The sequence below is a fragment of the Cephus cinctus genome, unplaced genomic scaffold (assembly GCF_000341935.2).
Source record: "Cephus cinctus unplaced genomic scaffold, Ccin1 Ccin1_scaffold0330, whole genome shotgun sequence".
Classification (NCBI taxonomy): Eukaryota; Metazoa; Arthropoda; class Insecta; order Hymenoptera; family Cephidae; genus Cephus; species Cephus cinctus.
This window is the reverse complement of record NW_014333027.1, coordinates 34357-56064: the sequence shown is the minus strand read 5'-3', so window position 1 is coordinate 56064 and position 21708 is coordinate 34357. Positions and strand designations below refer to the sequence as shown.

At 42.8% G+C, this 21708-nt stretch overlaps 3 protein-coding genes and 1 long non-coding RNA gene across 6 annotated transcripts; 3 read left to right on the top strand and 1 right to left on the bottom strand.

Moving 5' to 3' along the window:
- Positions 1-312: 312 nt before the first annotated feature.
- On the top strand, positions 313-5967 carry LOC107266915 (caprin homolog). Its single transcript, XM_015737944.2, has 6 exons — positions 313-497; positions 1534-1752; positions 1972-2325; positions 2400-3170; positions 3253-3553; positions 3645-5967. The coding sequence occupies exons 1-6, from the start codon at positions 384-386 to the stop codon at positions 3875-3877; spliced, it is 1992 nt and encodes a 663-aa protein (XP_015593430.1). The 5' UTR covers positions 313-383; the 3' UTR covers positions 3878-5967.
- Positions 5968-6106: 139 nt separating this feature from the next.
- LOC107266916 (POC1 centriolar protein homolog A) lies at positions 6107-8638 on the top strand. 3 transcript variants are annotated; one of them, XM_025083798.1, is made up of 6 exons: positions 6107-6629; positions 6775-7022; positions 7112-7322; positions 7388-7587; positions 7662-7940; positions 8007-8638. In XM_025083798.1, the coding sequence occupies exons 2-6, from the start codon at positions 6801-6803 to the stop codon at positions 8325-8327; spliced, it is 1233 nt and encodes a 410-aa protein (XP_024939566.1). In that variant the 5' UTR covers positions 6107-6629; positions 6775-6800; the 3' UTR covers positions 8328-8638. The 3 variants fall into 3 exon arrangements, with proteins under 3 accessions (XP_024939566.1, XP_015593433.1, XP_015593432.1); XM_015737947.2 differs by having other exon boundaries at positions 6107-7022; positions 8010-8638; XM_015737946.2 differs by having other exon boundaries at positions 6107-7022.
- Positions 8542-9489, bottom strand: LOC107266917 (copper transport protein ATOX1 homolog). The gene is made up of 3 exons (XM_015737948.2): positions 9109-9489; positions 8958-9033; positions 8542-8825 (listed from the first exon to the last, which is right to left on the bottom strand). The coding sequence occupies exons 1-3, from the start codon at positions 9118-9120 to the stop codon at positions 8695-8697; spliced, it is 219 nt and encodes a 72-aa protein (XP_015593434.1). The 5' UTR covers positions 9121-9489; the 3' UTR covers positions 8542-8694.
- Positions 9490-15902: 6413 nt separating this feature from the next.
- LOC112494178 lies at positions 15903-18383 on the top strand. The gene is made up of 3 exons (XR_003059370.1): positions 15903-16431; positions 16785-18179; positions 18282-18383. It is a non-coding gene; the product is annotated as an uncharacterized LOC112494178 (long non-coding RNA).
- The last annotated feature ends 3325 nt before the right edge of the window (positions 18384-21708 follow it).

The following is a 21708-nucleotide window of genomic DNA, read 5'->3' as shown; positions in this document are numbered from 1 at the left end:
TCTTAGACTACCAATGCATAATTTATATTGGTTTAGTGACTCATTTCAGTAGTATTTGCTGAAAATGTATTGTTCACTATAGCCCGAATTTTTGGCAATACTCAAGGGATTGTGCCAGTGCCTTTTCTTTTTTTTTAATTTTTAAGTAAGTACTTACAGGTGTTTGTGCCGGCGAATGAGCTGCTCAAATTATGAAAGCATAATAATGACCGGCGGGAGAGCCCCATGATGCAAAATCCGGTAGACTGTAGGTAGGCTACAGAACTAGAGAGTGGGAATTGAGAATCGGTTGGTAAGGCGATCAGCGCACGCGTCGTGTTCATCGCTTGCCCCATTACACGCGATTCCCTACCATTCCAGTTCGCGTTTGTTGCCCGTGAAGGATGCCTTCTGCCAACCCTAAACTAGAGAAACAGGCCTCTACGGAGGCCGTCGATCCTATACGGCAAGCGATTATCGTCCTCGAGCACAAGATACGAAATCTCGAGAAACGCAAGGTAATTACTAATATCAGGCTAACCTCGAAAACTATACAATCCGGCATTTTTACATCTGTCAAGTCGCGGCTTCCTACCCACGTCCGCCATGTTTCTGCCGTGCGCCATGTGCTCGCGCCCGAAAATTCATAACGAATTCGCTGATTTTACTTCTCATTTTGACATTCCTGATACGATAATATCTTCCCATGTATCATTCAGGATTGATGATTACGTTAAGCACATATTTGTTGAGCTATACGCATCCTATATTACCTATCGCTTTACTGATGTCATGGCGGTTCCTTCTACACGAGATTTTTTACGCCGTTCAATGATCTGACAACATGTCGAACCGGCTTCTGCGATTTATCGTCTACAAGGAGTTTCTTTTGAGACTATGAATTATAGCCATGCTTGATATTTGTTCAGGATGCATGTTGTCTCCCGTCTACATCAATGCACCATGTTACTGTGGACTCAGTTTGCCGACTTTTTGCAACTTTTTCTTGGACATTCTTCTAATGATGTTCTTTTCCGCTTTGCCTTAACTTTGATGCTGTTTTAGTAACATATCCCCAATGAAGATTATATTACTGTTAGCAACTATTTTATTACTCAATATTTTTATATTACAATTTCTCTGTATGTTACTAATATTACATTGCCTTCTAAATGTTTAACTTTGTGTTTTGAAATATGAAACTACCAGTGCAGTAAAGAATCTGTTGTGTGGTGATATCTAAAAATTCTGAAGATTTGAATTTTCACACAGCAAAGCAGTGATGTACTTTATCTTTCCCATTCTCTTTGAGGCAAAATGTATCATAATCATAATATGTATAACGATAAGATATGGATATATATATGGCGTTATGATCTGTCAATGTTACTATTGTATAATGATTAAATTCAATAAAGCACTATCATTTACATTCCTAATTACTTTTCAATATCCCCATTGTTAGAATGTAATAAGAGTATTATGTTTTATTTACTTTGTATTTTTCAATTGTTTGAATTCTAATTGTTTATAATTATCTTGTATTTGCTACAGGGAAAGCTAGAGACGTACAGGGACCTTCAGAAAAATGGCAAAGAACTAGATCAAGATCAAAAGAGGGCAGTGGCTAAATATGATGAAGTACAACAAACTCTGGACATTACCCGTGAGCTGTGCAAGCAGATCATTGTTATTGCAAATGATGCTGCTAAACAGCAAAAGAAGCAGGCCAGGAAAGAGGCAGCTGAGAGGATGCAACAGGATATTGCCAAGGTAGAACAATGATTTCTTATACTTTTGTATTGAATTGCTCTCTGTCCTTTTTAATTCAAATCATAGTAGTTAACATTTATAGAGAAAATTAATATTATTATTAACACTCTTGCATTTCACATACTTTTTATTTTAAATACATACTATTATTGAAAATCTCTACTTCTCTACTTACTCTTTTGTAATATAGTTAATGTTTTATTCTATGTTTCTATTTAGATACGTGAGGTTTTAATCATACAAGACGTATTGTTAAGCCTGGGTAATGAGGGTGCACGTGAGGATTTTCTCGCTGGAACGAATGGCGCCATACAACTGACCGAAGATGATCTTAAGTACTTGGATAGCCTCTACCTGGAAGTAACAGTGAAGCACAAACAAACGGAGGATGATCTGCCCTTTGTTCAGCAAGTGCAAAAGGTTGCAGAGCATTTGGTGGCTATTGTAGACGGCAAGCAAAAAGAAGTTGTGGGAACAACATACAACAAGATCAAAGAAATAATCACTTCCGTTAACCAGTGCGGCTACTTTGATCAAGTTCAACAAGACAGAAGCCAGAAGACAGAAGCTGAGGTGGTGAATTGTTCTTAATTATAAATTTTGAGGTCAATTAATAGCTTCAAGTACATATTAAATACTTATTCTAGGTTGCCGAGGTCGTCGCAGCTGCAACGGTGGCTGATGCAACCGTTCAGGAACCTGTTAACGAGGAGTACAATACTCCCGATAGACACATTCCACCACCAGAATCCATGGTTCCCATTCCTAACTTTCCGGTCCAAGTAGCTCCACTTCCTGTTTCCGACGCGGCTCCAGTTTCAGGACCAATTCCAGTCGTTGCGCAACCGATTCCTCCTCATGCTGCTGCTCCTGTTGAAACATCTTTTTACACGAATGCTGCTGGTTTTGTACCTACTCCTCAACCGCAACAACCACAGCAGCAACAACCGCAACAGCAGCAGCAGACAGTTCAACAGCAGCCACCACAGGTGCTAAGGATCAATGACGTGATAGGAACCCCGAATTTCTTTTTCCTTCAGGAATCGGAACTCGATTCATCCGACGTGACTACTCAGGCACCTATCGTATCTCACATTCCTCCTACAGTGAATGCACCCATTCCGTCGCAAACCTTCACAAATCAGAACTTCGCGAACCCGACCGTTGTACCCCAGCAGGTTATATATCAACATCAGCCGCCACAGGACATGCCCCACATTCCTGGATTCGCTAACCCGAATCCTCCACCACCGATACCTATGCCGCCGTCTCATCAGCAGCCAAATATTCAATACAGTCCTCAGCATCCAGGTGGATTTCAGCAGCAACAACCTCAGGTGCAACCAATGACCCAGCAATCTCCACCACAGAGCTTCGAGCAGTCACCGCTTCAGGATGGTCAATTGCAGAATACAAAAGTACGCTTCGTCAAATACAGTAAAAGAATTTTTTTGTGCTATGGTTACGGAGATGAGAAACAGTGCCATTATACTACTGCAGGAAGGCATGGATCAACCGCAGGAGGAAGGTTCCAACGGGGAACCAAAACTGGAACAGCAACCGGAAACTGTTGATTGGTGTCAGCTCTCTGAGGGAGCTACGACAGAATGGAATCAGAGTGAAACTCAACAGCAGCCATCGCAAGTCCAGCAACAATCTCAACAACAAACATCTCAGCAACCTTGGGGTGAGCAGCAACGTGGAGGTTACAGAGGTCGAGGTGGCAGACGTGGAAATTCCAATGGCTACAATAGTAGAGGCAGGGGTGGCTATCAGCAGAATGGTCGCGGCGGTGGTCAAGGTAAACAGAATTTGAGAAATAGAAGCTGTAGTTGTACCTTAGCGCAATTTTTAGTACGTAACCTAAACTTTCTTCTTACATTATTTAACAGGGACTTACTATCGCAACGACAGTAACTATCAAAATGGCTATCAACAGCGAAACTATAACAACGAAGGTAGTACAGGTTACAACGGTGGCTTTAAGAGAGGGGGCAGTGGTCCCAGAGGCGGTCCACGTGGTGATCGTGGCATGGATAGAGGTGGCCGTGGACAGTTTCGAGGTCAAAGGGCAGGAAACCGCGGAGGTTATGCACCGCGCGGTAAGCCCCAAACGCAACAGTAAAAAAAAACGCAACCGTGCAAGAGCGCAACACATTATATGAGAGCATAATGAGAATGGGGAAAAATCTTTTCAATAATTCTATACAATTATAGTTCAATTATCCGCATTTACGAAAGACTCTACGTTGAATCCGTGACAATGAGAGACATTTGTTTGTTGCATTTGCACTCGTTTGTCAGTGTCACGAACCCTGTGTTTCCGATATAAGCTTTCAGTGCTATGAAAGTGACATAACATCACAGTATACCGTAATAACGTCATTTTCACAGTACTGGAAAACTTATATCGGGACACAGTGGAGACGTACGTGAAACAATATAGCGGACGCGCAATCGGCATCTTGTACCAAACGACACGAGTATCCGGTCTCGAGTATTGGTTAAAAAGTGAAAGAAACTCGGGCGACATTAACATTATGGTTTTTTTAAAAACTATATTCTCAAGCGATTCGATAAACGGGAATACAAAAATCGTGCACATCAAATCTTTCATGTCGTGCGATATTTCTTCTCGCTGTCTGCTGATTCGCAAAATTTTATTAGACCCTTTGGGGACTGTAAGCCTAAACTTCGGGGATCACGTTAAGAGTTCAGGATATTTGTCGATTCTTGAAACCTAGAGTGTTTCATAAAAGCGCGGCTATTGAACGCGAGATGCGAATAAAAAAAACCTTGGAATTTGAATTTGGTGCCCCAGAACTAACCAGACAAGAATAAAGAGGGAAAGAGTACTATTCTTATTATCGAGAAACGGTTGACGATAAACAACAGTATAATGACAAGATAAGAAGCAAAAATGAAGAAAACACGAGAAAAAAGTAAAGATTAAAAGAAGAGGTAAAACGACGGTGTTTAAAACATCTTTAATGCAAGCAAGATCGGCCAAATTCCGAAATAATATCAACCCACCACGCAAGTATTATTGTGTTGTGACAGAAGGCAGTTTTCACAGGGCAACAACAGCTGATCGACAAAGATTAGAAAAATAATTTTATTATAAAAAAATACAAAAAAAAAGATTATGAGAACTTACACTTACGGCAGTTTACGTGGAGAATAATACGATGGACACACAGATACATGTAGAGAGAGGATGTATGTACACGTGTCTTTTCATAAGACACAAACGATACCAGCGACATTTTAAGTATTTACACCGGGAAACGTACTCACACAGGTAGACCCACGAATATGTTTAATAAAATATCAATTAAGGTGATTATAACAGTAAACTACCTGCGCGACCATCACTTTGTTTTCCGGCTTCCGTACCGGCGGAATTCTAACGGTTAATCCCGGAGAAGAGGGAGGACTCGACAATAGTGTCTTACATCATTTTTTTTTTTTTTCTTACTAACGTCTATCTTTGTTCTTTTTACTCAGTGTCATTTATCTCCAATTATTTCTTGAAATGAAATACTGAGCGCCTACGCTATATGATTCCATTGTCAGTTGGTTGACGAGGATTTATTAGATGCGTCCTAGAACCTATTATAATTAGATAAGTACGTTAAAAATATCGAACTCGACGCCGACGCGTCGGGTGAATCTCGTAATAGATTATTATTAGTTTCTTTGCATCCTTATGTGCTGTATTGCTTTTTTTTTAACATGCCTTCGGCTTCCCCGTTTTCGCCGGATGCAGATTTCTTTTGAAGAAGGCGTTGCCGGTGCGGTGAAATGTCGAGCAAACGATGTAGATCGTTGTGCATGGAACTGTCAAATTTAAGAAGAAACTGTTTACCTGATTTCCTTTGAATCGCAGAAAGATGATATATTATTTTTTAAATGAAACAATGAGTGCGAGAGAAATGCGGAAGCTTTAGCATGTAAGTCAAGGTCGAATGTACAATTACTATTGACTAGGATGTCAGCGAAAGACGTGTCCCCAGTCCCCTTCTTTAGTGCGCCATTGAGAAAGCCATGCTCACGTATCGTCAAACAAGTGATAAGAAAAAGAAAAAGTACTGTATTGTATTTCGTTTGTACATTTTGTGTTTGATCACCTATTTCCTTCTTGACACCTACAGTTACGTTCAACTATCCTATCAATACCTATGTATCTTCCAAATAAAGATCTAATTCAAACATGCTATCTAGCCTATTATCATAATTTGTAAATGTTCAACTAGTTTTTAAATTGTTCTCATAACGACAAAAAAAAGATTCGAATAAAGTAAATCAATGGCATGCCAAATGAATACTGCTTACTTCTTTTTGTTGCCTGAATTACAATGGGGACTAGAGGAAAGTGATTGTCCTTGTTTGTATATTAAAAACAAATATAATTGTTTGGTGCAATCTTGAGATATATATTTATATATATAAAAAATGTTCTAATATGTATGTGCTTTTAAGAAGGATTTAAGTAGTTTGTCAATGTTCATTTTATACCTACAGGATATCCAAGTGCAATGGCTGTCGTTTAGTTCTGTTCTCGTTACCTACGTTTTCTGCACTTTTCAAAAAATGGAATTTTTTATTGGATGATATTTTTAAGTAACCAGTGAGAATCTGCACTTTTTGAAAAGTGCATAAATTGTAGGCAAAGAGAACAGACCTATTGTAAATATTGAGGGCGCTGCTCTTTTCGAATCTTGATTAACGTAGTTAGTGCTTTTGAACGAAGCGCAACTGTTAAACTGGAGCGATGACAAGGAGGCACTGCGAAGAGGCTGTTAAGAAAGGAAACTAAAGTGACATGCGTTGGAGTTGGAGAAGCAAGATTTGAAATTGCCACAAAAGTTTTAAAAGTATAAGAGTTGGGTTGGGACGGAAATATGAATCAAAATAAAAAAATATCTCTCGTTGCTGCTGATCCAGCAGTAGAGAGACATTTTAAAGGACATAAAGATACTCTAACTGGCTTATCTTTTCACCCAAATTCAAACCAAATAGCATCCAGCAGTCTTGACCGTACCTTAATGGTATGGAATTTTAATGAGTCTGTACGTGCATATAAATTTTATGCGCACAAAGACGTAGTCTTGGATGTTGCCTACTCTCCATCTGGAGAAGTCATAGCTAGTGCATCAAGGGATCGGTCTGTGAGAATATGGGTCCCAAAGATTCAGGGACAATCTCTGGATTTCAGAGCACACATGGGAGCTGTGAGATCTGTACAGTTCAGTCTGGATGGTCAGAGGGTTGGTTTATAGAAACGTGGTATGATCTAACAAATATTAATAACTCCTGTAAATTTGATTTTCGATTTGGAATTCTTTGAATGTTGTAGCTAGTGACTGCTTCTGATGATAAGAGCATTAAGGTCTGGATGGTTTGTCGAAGAAGATTCCTTGCATCGTTTACTGATCACACAAACTGGGTGAGATCAGCAAAGTTTTCCCCAGATGGACGGCTCATTGTATCATGCAGCGATGATAAGACTATTAGAGTATGGGATATGGGAAACGGACAGTGTATAAAAACATTTAATGAGATTAAAGGTTTGTGTAGAATATAATAGAGTTAAGTTGGTCATATCTTTTAAATAATATATTGATTAAAATAGGTCCTGCAGTCGATGTTGAGTTTCATCCAAGTGGAGCTGCAATAGGATCTGCTAATGTAGGTGGTTGTGTAAAACTCTACGATCTAAGAACAGACTCCTTGCATCAGCATTATGCAGCACACAATGGTGCAATAAACAAGGCCAAATTTCATCCTAATGGTAATTTTATGTTAACAGGCTCTCAAGATTCTACAATGAAGGTAACGTTGCTTCTAATATCTTGTGTATAAATTCTGTATTTAATTTCATCCTATACCAAGATTCCATATGACAGATATTGGATCTACTCGAAGGCCGTCCCATCTATACATTAAAAGGACATTGTTCGGCTGTAACATCCTTAGCATTCTCGGGCGACGGTGATTTCTTTGCATCGGGTGGAGCTGATCGACAACTGCTATTATGGAAATCCAATTTCGACAAAGACGATCGTGCAAGAAAGCGTCCCAGACAATTAATATCTTCAAAAGCTACTAAATCAAAACGTGATAACGGTCCTTCAAAACCTCTCCAGGTCGATTATGATGACGTTAAAGATTCAGAAACAATAGAGGTAAACGTTTATTAGTATGTAATGTACGAGGCGATCAATATTTTAAATTCAACTTCTTTCCTCTAGAAGCAGTCTCCAGTGCCTTCTGTAGAGGATCTGGATTTAGACATAATTTCTGAGCCTAAACTTTGTCAAGGTCCTATTGCTAATTTACCAGGAGAAAATGTTCGAGTGGAAGTTATCAACATGAGACAGAAGAAGCCGTTTGAAAAGGGTCATATTGCAAAGTTTGGGTTACCTGAGTCGCCATCACGTACATGTTTACAATCACCTAATCAAACAAGCAGCGTTGTGGAATCTCTTAGTCAGCAAGTCGAGTCTCTACGCGATACAGTAGTGCTCTTGGAAGAGCGATTAAGCATTGTAGAGGATGAGTTAAAAAAATAATCTTGACACGTACTTGGAACCTCCATCATTAACATAATCTGAATAACGTTCCAGCGTCATTACTTGACTTTACACTTATCTGCTAATGAAAAAGAATTAACGATCTTGTAATATCTTAAAGTAGATTTATTCACCTTATTGATATATAAAAATCTGCCTCATTGGTTTTTCCATTTGGCATTAATAAGGTGACAGACTTAAATTAATGAAAAACTCGTTTATAAGTGTACGTTTATTTTTTTTTTATTTAACGAATATAGAATATACGTTATAACGTTTATATGCATAATAAACAGAAAATGTATTTTTAACGGAATCTTTTAGGAAATATTTAGAAGCTGCCATATGGCCATTAAACAAAGATTATTTAGGTTTGTATACCCACAAAGGAGCAAGCTTTACCAGTTTTCTTAATGTAACTTAAAATTTCGTCAGAGGAGAGAGTGGACTTTACATAGACCTTTTTAGCAGGAAGATCAATTCTCACATTTTCGACACCTGAAACAGAAAAGATGAATTTAAGGAAAACCCGCCAAAATCTACAAAAACGTATATGCTGTTCAATGCTAGTTATATTCTTGCACCGTGCAATGTATTACAAATTATTTTTGCCAAATATAAAAAGTTCACCAGATTTGCTGTCAAGAACTTTTTCGACCGCTCCAGAGCATCCACCGCAGGTCATTTCCACGTTAAATTCGTATATCTGAAAATAAAGAATTCTAACGGGTGTTCGAAATTCTCCATATAACTGTTGCAATCTGACGTTCGGAATACCAACCTGGGATGCCATACTGCACACTCTTCTTCTGTAAGATTTGAGTAATAAATGAAAAGGACAAAAATACTGACACTCTCGATAATGGTTGAACGATGAGTGCCTTAGAAAGCGCGAAGACAAGTAGTTAATCAGACTGATAAAGACTCAATTATCACAGTTCGGTCAAAAGTTGCCACGAGTCTGGCGATAATATTGTTTGACTGTAGTCTGGCAAACATGGCCGAATCGCCGTCCGTTGAAAGCATCATCATCTATTTAATGGTCACCGAACAAGGAAAACGTTAGAAACAAGATCTTGCAGAGGTTATCATTTGTATGTTATCATTAGCGATAATTTAATTGAAATTAATTTCCAATATGAAGACTCTTACAATATTTTTACAGAATTAAATATACCGCCATTATTGTACTTTGAGTGAATACCATCTGGTGTGGCGCTCCCGTATGCCATCATTTAGAGTCCCTCTAGTAAGAGTCCGGCCAACACCCGGAAGGGACGCCATATTAAGGGCTTGTTTGGCGCCACCATGACATTGCGCGAGACTCGGTCGAGTCTCGCGCCAAGTACAAGCAGCCCGCCGTACAGGGCTTAACGCTTCCTTCCTTCCTTTCCTTTTGGCTGTATCCCCAATGGGGGACATGTGCCAGTAACTAGTCCTAATAATCAAGGATTGGAAGTTCGACACTAGATGGCGATGTACCTTGCGAGACGGGCCTTATTCAACTCAGCGTGAGGGGACCTACAAAGTTTATACACCGAATCCGAACAGTGTTGGGCGAAATCCGTATAAATACTCACTTAAGTTTTCATATGAAAACCCATTGGTGAATGCCGCTGGAAGCTGGGCGCGAACCTCCAACCTTTCGGTCGTGAATCCGCTACCCTATCCACTGGGCTACGGCCGCCCTAGGGCTTAACGCTACGCACACTACACAATGCAAATCTCTCCCATATACGTATTCACACACCCCATTCTATTCCCGAAAGAGCCCATAATATGGCGGAGCCAATCACTAACAAGCCCTACCGTTGGCCGGACTCTTACTAGAGGGACTACAATCATTGGGTATGTTCAGCAGAAACACCGCTGTGGGAGCAAATACATTTGATTGGTCAAATATCACACTGTTTCAAGATTAATGATCAAATGACCAATCAAATGTACTTGCTCCCTCAGCGGTGTTTCTGCTGAACATACCCGTTAATTTAGGAAATGGACTCAGCCTGCATTCAAGCCTTTTTTTGTCATATAGAGAGGGTAGATGGCCCAATCATCGGCCATGCTCCCAGTAGTAGTCAATGTGTGCTTTGACTATAGAAAAATTTACAGTATTATAATACAACAGACGATTGGTGGTATATGCCGATTACTGGGCCATTCACCTTATATAATTTTATTCTCGCATGGCGTCCTTATCTGTTACTTTTGTCAAACAGCTGCAAATGTTTTTGCCATTCCAGAATGGCATTTTTGTGTGATAACTGTAAGAGTTATTCAGCCATTAAAGATTCCATTTGTAATTTCAGCTGCAGCCTATATCGCTTACGACTAATTGCTTGTGTGCTGACATGATGATCATCAAGAAAGACACGTGTACAAAGTAAATATATGTATACTATCAAACAAGATCACGCGTATGTAATCGTGCAGTTGGAAAAAAATAGATAACGAGTATCCAAGATCGAGAATAAATTATTTTTTGGTTATCAGAAATATTTTTATATATAGGAATGTATATCTATGATTTAAAAAAATTGTTGATTCATTTCTTTGCATTAAACTGTATTTGAAAGTACTAGGCGACACTTTTGATTAACCGCAATTATAAGTGTTAAGCCCTGTATTACCAAGGATTGGTTAAGACGATATTCTTGGACGTTTACCGACTGGTAATAAGGGCGGCAGTAATGAACACACAGCCCACACAGAAAACAGTTCGATAGCCCAGCTCCAGGTGGCTCTTAACAGCTCTTTAAATTCAGTATTATTGTATGTACGTATAGAGTGTCTTACAAAACTTACGACGAGTATTGCAAATTTCGCTGAGTTTCTTTTCGCCGTGTATTTAACAAAGATGCAATGAAATTCGCAGCACTCGTAGTAAAATTCGTAATAGACTTTATAGTATCTATGAGTGATATGCATATATAGCAGGTAAGATTTTTTGCATTAAAAATCATATATATTTAACCTCTCTATGTCATATTTTAGTTGTAGAAGGATTACAATTGTATAGCATAGTTGTACATGGGATAAGGGCATCGTTACTACTGATCCTATTACTAAGTACGTACAAAGGTACATAGTTCAGTGAATCTGAATACGCAAACTATTGACGAGTACGAAGCCATTCGTAAAACTTGTAATTCCCTGGCTTTGCGTTGCGTACGAACGACCAATTAATCGGAAATCCGCTTAGAATAAACAGAAGGCATTGTTACCTATGAAGTACTACTATTTCAGCCCAATGATAAAGTCCAGGAGGTGAACAGTGTGAACAAAGTAATTTCGAAGAGGTACCGTTTGTAATAATTGAGACCAGCGAAACGGTACTCTGCTATGATGCTCATCGCCATACTGAAGTTAAAATAAAAGCAAATGTAATAATAAAGATTATTCCAAACAGGTACAAGGGATGAGAAGAAGAAAAATGAGAGAATATAACAAAAAAAGAAAACAAAATAAAGAGACGCAGGAGGGATGAATCGTAGAAAAGCGAAGAAAAACCGAATGAATGGCGAGTGAAATAGTCAGAATCGTTATACTCGCACGAGTTTGGAATTCGAATGTCCCTAGCCATTGAGAATCTTGTATAATTAATTCCTTAACGACCGAACGGCGCCCTGGTGGAACGTTTGGGAAAATTTATGCGTCCGTCCCGTTCCGGAAAGAAGGTGAAAAAAAGAATGGACTGAATACGAAGATCTGAGAAAAAAAGAATAGGTCAATATAACGAGGACGTCCTAATCGATTCGCCATTGAGCTTATATTTCTCGTGTCTCTCTTTAGGCTGCCAGAAGATCGCCAGGCAGATTGACGTTTCGTTGGGATTTTAATGATAAAAAAAGGAGCACGAGTACCGAAGGTCCCAATCGCAAAGAAGCATCACGGGTCTGGGATGGTTCGTGCCGTCCAAGCCACCTGTACGCACGTGGCCGTATGGAGCGCGTAATTAAATGTTGAAAAGAAGAAAAGAAGAATCGAAGGAGCAAAAGGAATCAATAAGGTCACCGAAAAGAAACGGTGACGTGGGATCGTTGGAACTGGATTGAAAGCGCGTCGACGCGATTGAATATAAGCCTACAGGGCCGTTTAGGGTCAAATGGGGTTGACACGGTATTAGGGGATTATGAAGAAGATGGCAAATACCGAGGGCACCCGAACATCGACGAGTCTAAATACCTTCGACAAGGTGTCAAAGTTCATAGAGGGCGTTTCGTGGGTTGACTCCGTTTAGAGTCGGTTTCCCCGAATATATTTTCCCTGTGAATGCAGACAGGCAGGCAGGTAGATATATAGGCAGTCAGTCAGTCAGTCAGTCAGGTAGGCAGGCATGCAGGTATAGTGATATCTACGCAAGAGAGCGCGTGCGTGTAAAAAGGCCCGGCAGCATTGTGCTCGCTGGTAAATAATTAGCCTCGTCGAGCGGCGATAAATCATTATTAAAATGATCCTCCGAATACTGACACTCCTTCGGCTGGTCAACCGAAAAAGGCCGTGTTAACGTGGCATTAATTTGCGTAACGTGTTTGGGGTGCTACTTGAAAGGCAGCGGATGTGGGTGCGTAATAGAAAGAGCCCCAAGGAGGCGAGAAACCGAAGGCTCATTTGCCTTTCAATGCTCCTCCTTTCTCATTGTACGAGACTGGCATTGTCGTACGCGTACGTACATCGTCGTGCATTACTCGGGGGGGCCCCGAACTCCTTCGCCTTTCAGTTTGCTACCTACAGCTCATACCTAGCAGTATATATACCTTCCCTGTCTGCTCGAGCCGCATTGCCTCCGTCTCCATCGTGTCTCATGTCCCTTCTTCATTTTCGTTGCTCCTCGGGCAGCTCAGAAGCAGCGTGGGTGGCGGCCACCTAGTCTAACGTTGATACGTAACCGTGTACGTATTACGTATTACCGGTAAAGCCCGTGGCCGATCGCTACCAAAAGCATACGAACCATTTACCCGGCTTCCGCGCTTACCTCGTCTCTTTCGTCAAGACAATGCCCTGAGCTCATCTTCCTTCTCACTTGTTACTTCTCTTTTTCTCCACTTTAAGAACGCTCGTAGGTCGCCGCTAGTGGGATATAAGGATAGCACGGCTCGCTTGGTATCCTCACACCTCCTCACCTTGCACTTGTTTCTTTTGCCTCTGGAATATTCACTCCTCGTCTCCCTCGGCGTTTCACACCCACTATCTTCCCCCCTCTCTCTCTCTCTCTCTCTCTGGCTGATGCACAGAATGGACTTCCGGCATTTACCGACTGCGATCGAAATCAATAGCTGTATCCGTCTCGTTCTCAGGAACGCGCTTCTGTATGCCACCATGCGCTACTATGCACCCCAGTTCCAACCTGATGATCCCCTATGGCTACGACAAGATACAATTGTTGCACCTGTACAAATACATAAATTGGAAGCTCGCTACCATCCGTCGTCTCCAGGGTTTGCTCATTTTAAACAAGTCTTTATCCTCCGGTGACTCTGTGACAAAAAAGACCAGGAGCCTCCTGGCGCCTGTAGTAACGCAGACGAGCCATATTCATAATGCTAGCGCATTAAATGTCAAACTTCATATTTGTATAGCGTCATCGCGGTGTCCTCGGTTCGAGATACCCGAGGATGCCCGAGGGTCTCATGCCGGCAGTAGCCGCCAGTTATAACACGAGAGCCAACACTCGTTTACTACTCGAAACCCGTAACAGCATCAGTAAATTATCGGGCAGCGTCAATTTATTCCACATTATAACCTCGCAGTGAGCAGTAGCTATATACCGTCTAATAACGACGCGCCAGAGAGTTCCTACGGACAAGTAAAGTGTACCTGCCAGGAGAACAGTGGATCGCAAATACGAATGAAGTCGTTTCCAGCCTCCCCGTCCGGCATACCCGTGTATTTCCATTCCATTCGCGCTCGGCAGTTTTCCACCCGAGGAGTAAGGTAATAGTCCGTATAATGGCCGTTAAGGAGCGGGCGCGAAGGCAGGCAGGCAAGCAAGCAAGGAGGCAGCCAAGCCTGGAAAGGAGGAAGCGAGCGAGCAACCGAAGAAGCGAACGAGTATGAAAGGTAGGCAAGGAAGTAGGAGAGCAAGGGAGCGAGAGGAGAGCAGCGGAAGGCCTCTGGTTCGAAAAGAGACAGAGCGTCCCGGTTCCTTTCACGAGGTGAGAGACCACAGACTGTTTGTACCGCTTAAGCTAATGAGGCACAGATGGCGATATTCTTTGAAGGCGCTAGCGGCGGCCGAATCGAGCGCGCGAGCAAGGTGGCTGAAAGCCGAGCAAAGGGTTTCGTTTGGTTTGATTCTATCTCATCCAGCCGGTGCTACCGCGAGAGATCCTATCTTGCAATATGGTGCGCCGACTTTTTAAACCTGGCGCGCCAATGGTACAATTCTTCACAGTCGTATATTCGGTACGCATCTGCGCTCTCGCTAATGTAATTCATGCCTCCGTAACATCCAGGACGCCCGTTAAAATCAGGCTGCCAAGTTATGTAATGTGTCTGCGATTCCTTGATTATCGGATTCGGCCATTTTTATCGTCCGATACCTACACCTACCTGCCTGCCTTCTGTACATCCCTCGGGGCTCGCTGTTATGGCCGCCGATCGAACATTTCCAGTACGCAACACGCAATGCTGGGATTTCTTTCTTTTACTCCTAATCACACTCGTTTTTACCCTAGCTTCTGTGCACTGCGTATAACTGAACATCACTTTTCGTTTAGGTTCACAAGGCAAACGATCGGCTCCTCGATCTGGACAACGGAAACGTCAGTGCGTCGCAGAGGGCCTACTCGCTGACGCGTCCTGGCGCGTCCATTATTTCTTGGTCGCGTCATCAGCTAGACCGTGGGGCAGCGAACAAGTCAAAAATACGTCACATAGGTGGCCGACTGATTTGCTCAGAGGCCCTTCTTCGCCTGGTCTGGCCTGATCGTGGGAGGTATGTATGACTACTAGCAGTGCTCCCGTTTCTCACGGGGTCCTATGCGCGTCACCTCGCACGAAATTGGCTTCACCCACGACGTCATTTTTCTTTTTTCTTTTTTTTCCTTTTTCTTCAGCCCATCGTCCCACGAAACGCTCAATCGACTACCGGGGATTCACCCCCGCGTTCATACTGGACAAAATTAACCTGATAGGATACCAGAGAGAGAGATAGAGCGAGGAACAGCGAATAAGAGTACGCATGCATATCCACAAAAGAGTGAGAGAGAATAAGTGAAGTGACTACGCTAAAAAAAAGGCGAGGTCTCTCGAAACTTTTGAACTGGTAAAAGGCAAACGTCCATACGTTAAGTACTATACGGGTATACATCCGTATACACGTGACTCTTGCACACATCGTGGACATTGTAAATTTCATACGTTCGTAGAATCTCCGTGTATACGTGCGACAAGTGATTCCTCGGGCGACCTTAAAGTTCGTTTCTTTTTTTGTTGTTTTCAGCTCGAGTGAAAAAGTCGTCGATGAATATGGGTAATACTCGACTTCCCGGAGACCCCTTGAAATCCGTATAATGCCGAGGAGCGACAATGATGCCCAATGAAAGAAAGCAATTAGTCAATGGAACGGCTGAGTATCGCGGGGCCACGCTCCACTATCCATTAGTTTCGTCGACTGGTGCTTTTGGCACGTTGCTATAGAACGTACCTGTAGCCAGTGTTTTAAACCTGTACCGGAATCCACAGCGCTATGCGTATCCAATGGGAGTGGATAGAAAAAAGTATGCTGCTTATCTTGCGATTTCCCGGAATACCATGAAACGCCCCGTTAAGCGTACCGACTATCAAGAATATCCTGATTAGCTATCCTGCATGAGAAGATTCGCAAAGACAGAGGAATGCGAATAAGACATCCTGCCAAGGAAAGAGGTAGAAGCAACGAAGAAGGACAGGCAGCGCTTTAAATTACATAGTAACCGATTTCCGCAGGGGCTTCCACCCGCACGTGAAATCCACCCTGATTGTTTAAACCTGAGGATTAGGAGGATGAGAATGAGGTGGCTGGGCAGCGCAGGGATTCCTATGAAAATTTTCCTGGGCTCAGCCTAATTCGCTGGTTGTCAAAGGGAAGTCGCAGTGGCAACTGTTTCCAGGAGCGTGCAAGGTGAGCTACGTCAGGCAAGGTAGCTTGCGCAGTCTGGCTGAGCAAGACGGTCATCTAGCCCGTGCGAATACTATAGGTACACTTAGTCAAAGTAGATGGTTGGTAAGGTTAGAACTACTGGGGTCGTATGCGTCCCTCCACTTGGTAAATTATAGGTGGAGGTACACATGCGATAGTCATTATTTTTCTCGCGGGACTGTACTGCCGTTCTGCTTGCCGGTGCCACTGGTAGGCGAAGAAAAAGCACGAAGAGAGCGAATGGCGATAGTCGCGCAAGAGGGAGGTCGAGTGAGACGTAGGAGAAATGATTTTAATCGATTGTAATAAATAACCGGATGGGTGTCCTTTGACAGGAGGAGATGCTGCGAGGTGAAAGCGAGCTCCGAGGGATGTACCCAAGGGCGAAGGAGTGGGTGAAAGAGGAGGAAGAGGAAAACTTGAAAAAAATAAAAAAAGCTATGGATAGAATGGAGGACACAATGGCATTTAGTCAGTTCCGCAGTCGGTCCCGACTACAACGACACGCCGTATCGATCCCCTTCTCACGGTTTCTCCTCCGGTCGGAGGACGCTGCGAGGAGAAAAAATTGAAAGAAGTTATGAAAATAAGCTGAAGCCGGAAAGGGGCGTACGATATGCGCATGCGACGATCGACACGCAACACAGGCGCGCTCTAATTTTAGATCTTGTCACTCTGACGCCAGCTGGTGCTCCTCCCTTCCCATTACACACGTTTGCACACAGTCTCCGACGCACGAGGCACGCACCTCTCACGCATCGCTTACGCACACGATCCTAACGCTCTCGCAAGCGCTTACCCGGCTATTGCCGAGTACATATGGAAGTAAAGGATAACGCCAGGCGAGAGCGTGCGGTTCAGGCTGTGATCTGCAGGAGAATGAATACACGGAGCATAATAGAGAGAAACGGGCGAATAGAGAAAAAAAAAAGAAGAAGACGAACATGTACCGAGGGATGCGTACCTTATGGTAGAATCGGTAATCACTCTCTGTACGGAAGGGAAGTAGACGTTTTCATTGGACGTAGGCAGTGTGGAAGCACTGATGAATGCGTGTAGATCGCGATTCGGTATACCGGACTAATTACGAATTCCGCATTATGCGTGGATATAACGGGGACACCGGGGAACGATTGCGGTTAGCCTACCGGCACAGGAATATGGTAGGAGCACGCTCGTCGGATGGATGGATATCTCGCCTCTCTTGAACTTCCTATAATGGTACCTGCCTAGCCAGATAGGTTCCCGGTAGATGGATACAATATACTGGAATTGAGAAAGGAAGGTTGAAACGAGGCGCGTTCGTTGGACCTTCACTTCCTCTCATTGTCTTCTCTCTTCATTTTTGCCCGGCTTAATTCATCCCGCGGCATCCACTTAAGCCGGGAAACGTCGGGGCCCCTCGTCGTATAATACATCCGATTAGCTTATTATCATACTAAGATCCATTGATAAATTTAGCACGCCGTCCACACACTCGACGGCACTCCGTGTTACATTTCTTTTCTCTGTATCCAGGACTAAACGGAGTTCGGAGCTAATGGAGATACGTATGTACATTTCACGTGGTCATGTGTTCGAAGACGACCTACATGGATGGACTACGCGAATGCAGCTGGCACGGTTCTTAATACCTTTGCGATCTGAACATCTGGCTGCGGTTTCGGCGTTTAGCGATGACGGACCGCAACCATTCCCACCTAACCATCCACCCATCCGACGTTGTATAGGTATAACCCAGCCGACTTTTACCTTGGTAAATGATACGGCACTTGCATTCCTATTCGTTATGAATTCGAGTGCGGTTTCACGCTCGTTTTATTGTCTCCTAGGTGCGCATGCCTCGAGGAGCAAGACGGATTGGGAAGCAGAGTGCGGTGTCCTATCGCGAACGGTCTGTCACGTGATGCGCGTGAACGCCAGTGGAATCGAGGTGGTAAAGAAAGACTTTGTTGCTCGGTGAACCCACCATATGCATATAAATGCATAGACGAAGATGGATAAGCGAAGGGAGTCCACCTAGTAGCCCTATTCAGACACGGAGCATTGTACGTATGCATATCTACAGCACAAATATGAACTTGGCCACCGCCGTAGTTCATGGACCAAGAAAGCTGAACCGATGGACGTCATCAGGAGGTCCTCGTGGCCGCGTGCGTAAATGCCTACTGCATTTATACGTGTCGCGTAACACGCACCGACGCAGAGCGGCCGACTCGCACACTATCTATACCTACCTGTCTGGCTGCTCGCTACGGTCGCCCGATGAGAACTCATGAATTAAGTCAAACCGATGCAAGAATCCCGGCGTGCGGCCCACCTGTTTTGTCCACCCGTTCGCTCGTCCATCCGTCTGTGCCTCGGATGCGCCCCAGTTGGCACAGGTGTTCGTTTAACTCGACTTCTCTCCTACCAGCTTAGCTTCTCCTTCCTCCTGGCCACCCTCTTCGCTGTTCACCTCTCTCTTTCTCTCGCCCGCTTTACCACCCTATTCATTATTATCGCGAGCGCCACCAGGGCCGAGAGCGGGGCCGCAGGTTCGGCAGTGCGAGCAAAACGTCAGATACGCACGTATTCATTATGTACATTCGCAGGAGCAAAAAGTCAGGGAACATGCTCTCACGCGGAGAAAAAAAAAACTCGAGCATCTGTCCACGAGAAAGTCGGACTGACCAATATTTTGAGGAACTGGACCGACTCGCCGTGTGGTTACCTGATGTAGGATTGACAATCGCTAACTTGTGTTAGCATCGAATACAGGGAGAGGAACGGGCAAGAAGCTGCTGGACGGTAAATTGTTGCTTGTTGAACGTTAAATTATTTTTAATAAGAACTCTTCGCCGGAGGACTTGTAATGTCTGTAGAGTCGACGGGTAGGCGGGGATTTGCTCTAGTCGGGGGCACATCTGTCCCTTTTATTATTCCAAGTATTATTAGGGTTATAAGAAGTCGCCACGGATATTAGCGTAGCGTATATCTCTTCTACACGGTACAGGGTGTTCTTGGCAGCCGTGGCATACCGCACGGCACGCATGACGAGCCTGGGCCCGAAACCAGGGTTCTGCTTCGGCCCGGTGAAACATTATTATGCGTATCCAAAGGGTTGGCGTTCTGTGTGTTGTGCTCCGATAGATTCGACGATAAGCGGGTAGACTGGCCCACTAAATTCATATGCATGAGTCCTTATTATATGGTATTAGCTATGCGCACAGGTGGTTGCTTCTCGTATAGAAGTATACCAACCTATACGGTCCCTAATGCGTGCTACCATCGGCGCTCCACGATTCCTTACCCGATTCGGTTACCTAACGATAAGACACGTGATGGAATCCTTTAATGATCCATAGCTATAGCTTACCCGTATTACTTGTACCGATAGCCTTTTATTCACTTAAGTACCGCGAGTACACGAGAGGCCATGGACTTGATACACGCCATAGAAAATTATTTATCTTTGGCTATATACTCCATTGATCTGTGACCCTCAATCTTCTTGGATCATTAAGGATTATTTAAAAGTCGGTTTATCCTACGTACACGTACCTGGTGTCTACTGCAGGATCACCCGGTGCAGATCTTCATGGTGGGCTGTGCTATCTCTAGATTCGCCAGGGTTGGACTAGGTGCATACGTTATCGTTTTCATAAGACAGCTCGCTCCGGCTAGATGAGAATCGGTATCGCGTGATTCCTGTAAACGGGACGTCCCTCGCGCCGGGGAGGTTAACCGGGGGTTAACCGAGGTTAACTCACTCCCGGCAGACTCTCCAACGTAATAACCAGAATCATAGCGACGAGTGCGAATGTCTGTTTTATACTCACGGAAACAGCTGCTCTCGGTGGGAGCGATAAATAGACTTGCGAAACTCCAGAGGAATTCATGCACGTGAGATGACCTGGTTGCATGCTTTCTTAAGACTTCCGCTATCGTTCGGTCTGCGTATAGAGGGCTTAGTGGATCCTTTGGGAATTTTTGAACTTTCGATTTAACCTGGCTACGCGCAGAATGGGACTTTTGTATGCCGAGGGACAAGGAATGATTTTTTAGCGTTTGCTGTTACGTCGGAGAATTTTTTTATTTTATGTAGTAAGCAATTCATTTGATATTGCATATATTGTATATTGCATATATTGTATATTGCATAGTACGTCTTAATACTCGGAGGATCGATATATTTTTTCGTTACACACGTTAGGAAGATTAATCAAACTTTAATCGAACCGTTTTCCACTGGTTTACTTAAATTAGGGAAAAATTTGGATGGAGCACGTGTTACCGTAGGCGGAACAAAGTTTTATTTTTATAAAAACCTAGATTTTGAAAGAAAATAAAAAATAAAACTTGGAACTTTTGGTAACGATTATTTTATTTTTTTGGCAATACTGTAAACTGGTTGTATGATGAATAATGTAACGAATCTACATTTAAAAAGCTTAAGAAAAAGGTACGGAATGTCAATGGAAATATGATAGGAAAATATCACAATGTCTTCCTAACCTCAAAAACTTGTTAAATAATTAGTTATACTTCAATTGCATCTCACGAATTCTTCTGCACTGTATTCGAAGTCTACGATGCGGTTAGTCGTAACTTTTTAAATCTACGATTACGTTCTCACGATTTTCGGAGTTACCATCTATACCGCAAGTAGATGCTGCATCTAGGTAGCAGTAAGATTGTACCCATATTTGCCCATACTTGCCAATACCGTTGCAAGACTTTTCCTACACTTAAATTCTATAATGATAATACTTGACTGAAATTTTCTTCACTAGATTTCTTAATGCGAATCGATCGATCCGCAACGGAACTGTGAATCGCATTATTTTACTGATATTTCAACGCCTGATCCAGTCGATTGATTAGCGCAACGCAATGATTGGCAAATTTTGCAATAGCGTACGTGTCCTATAGTCTGAACACTTCGAGTATAGATATACTAGTTGCAATTGTGACAAGAGTACATAAATACATATATGCCATGGGAGCTCCATATTGCGTACTATAGTTCGCTCCTAGACAACAGTCATATAAAATATTAAATGGAGCAAAACCACAGCGTATTGTTCGAATTGTGTATTATCCCGGCAAGTTGATATAGTTAATATCTATAAGGGTGCGTATGCAATATAATTCCGATTGAGCGGTTGATATTTTTTTCGTCTAATAAGCACCTTGATACCCAACGGTGCTGAATGTGATGAAACCGACTATACCAATATATCTATCTATAAGTACCTATATTTACTATCTGGCATT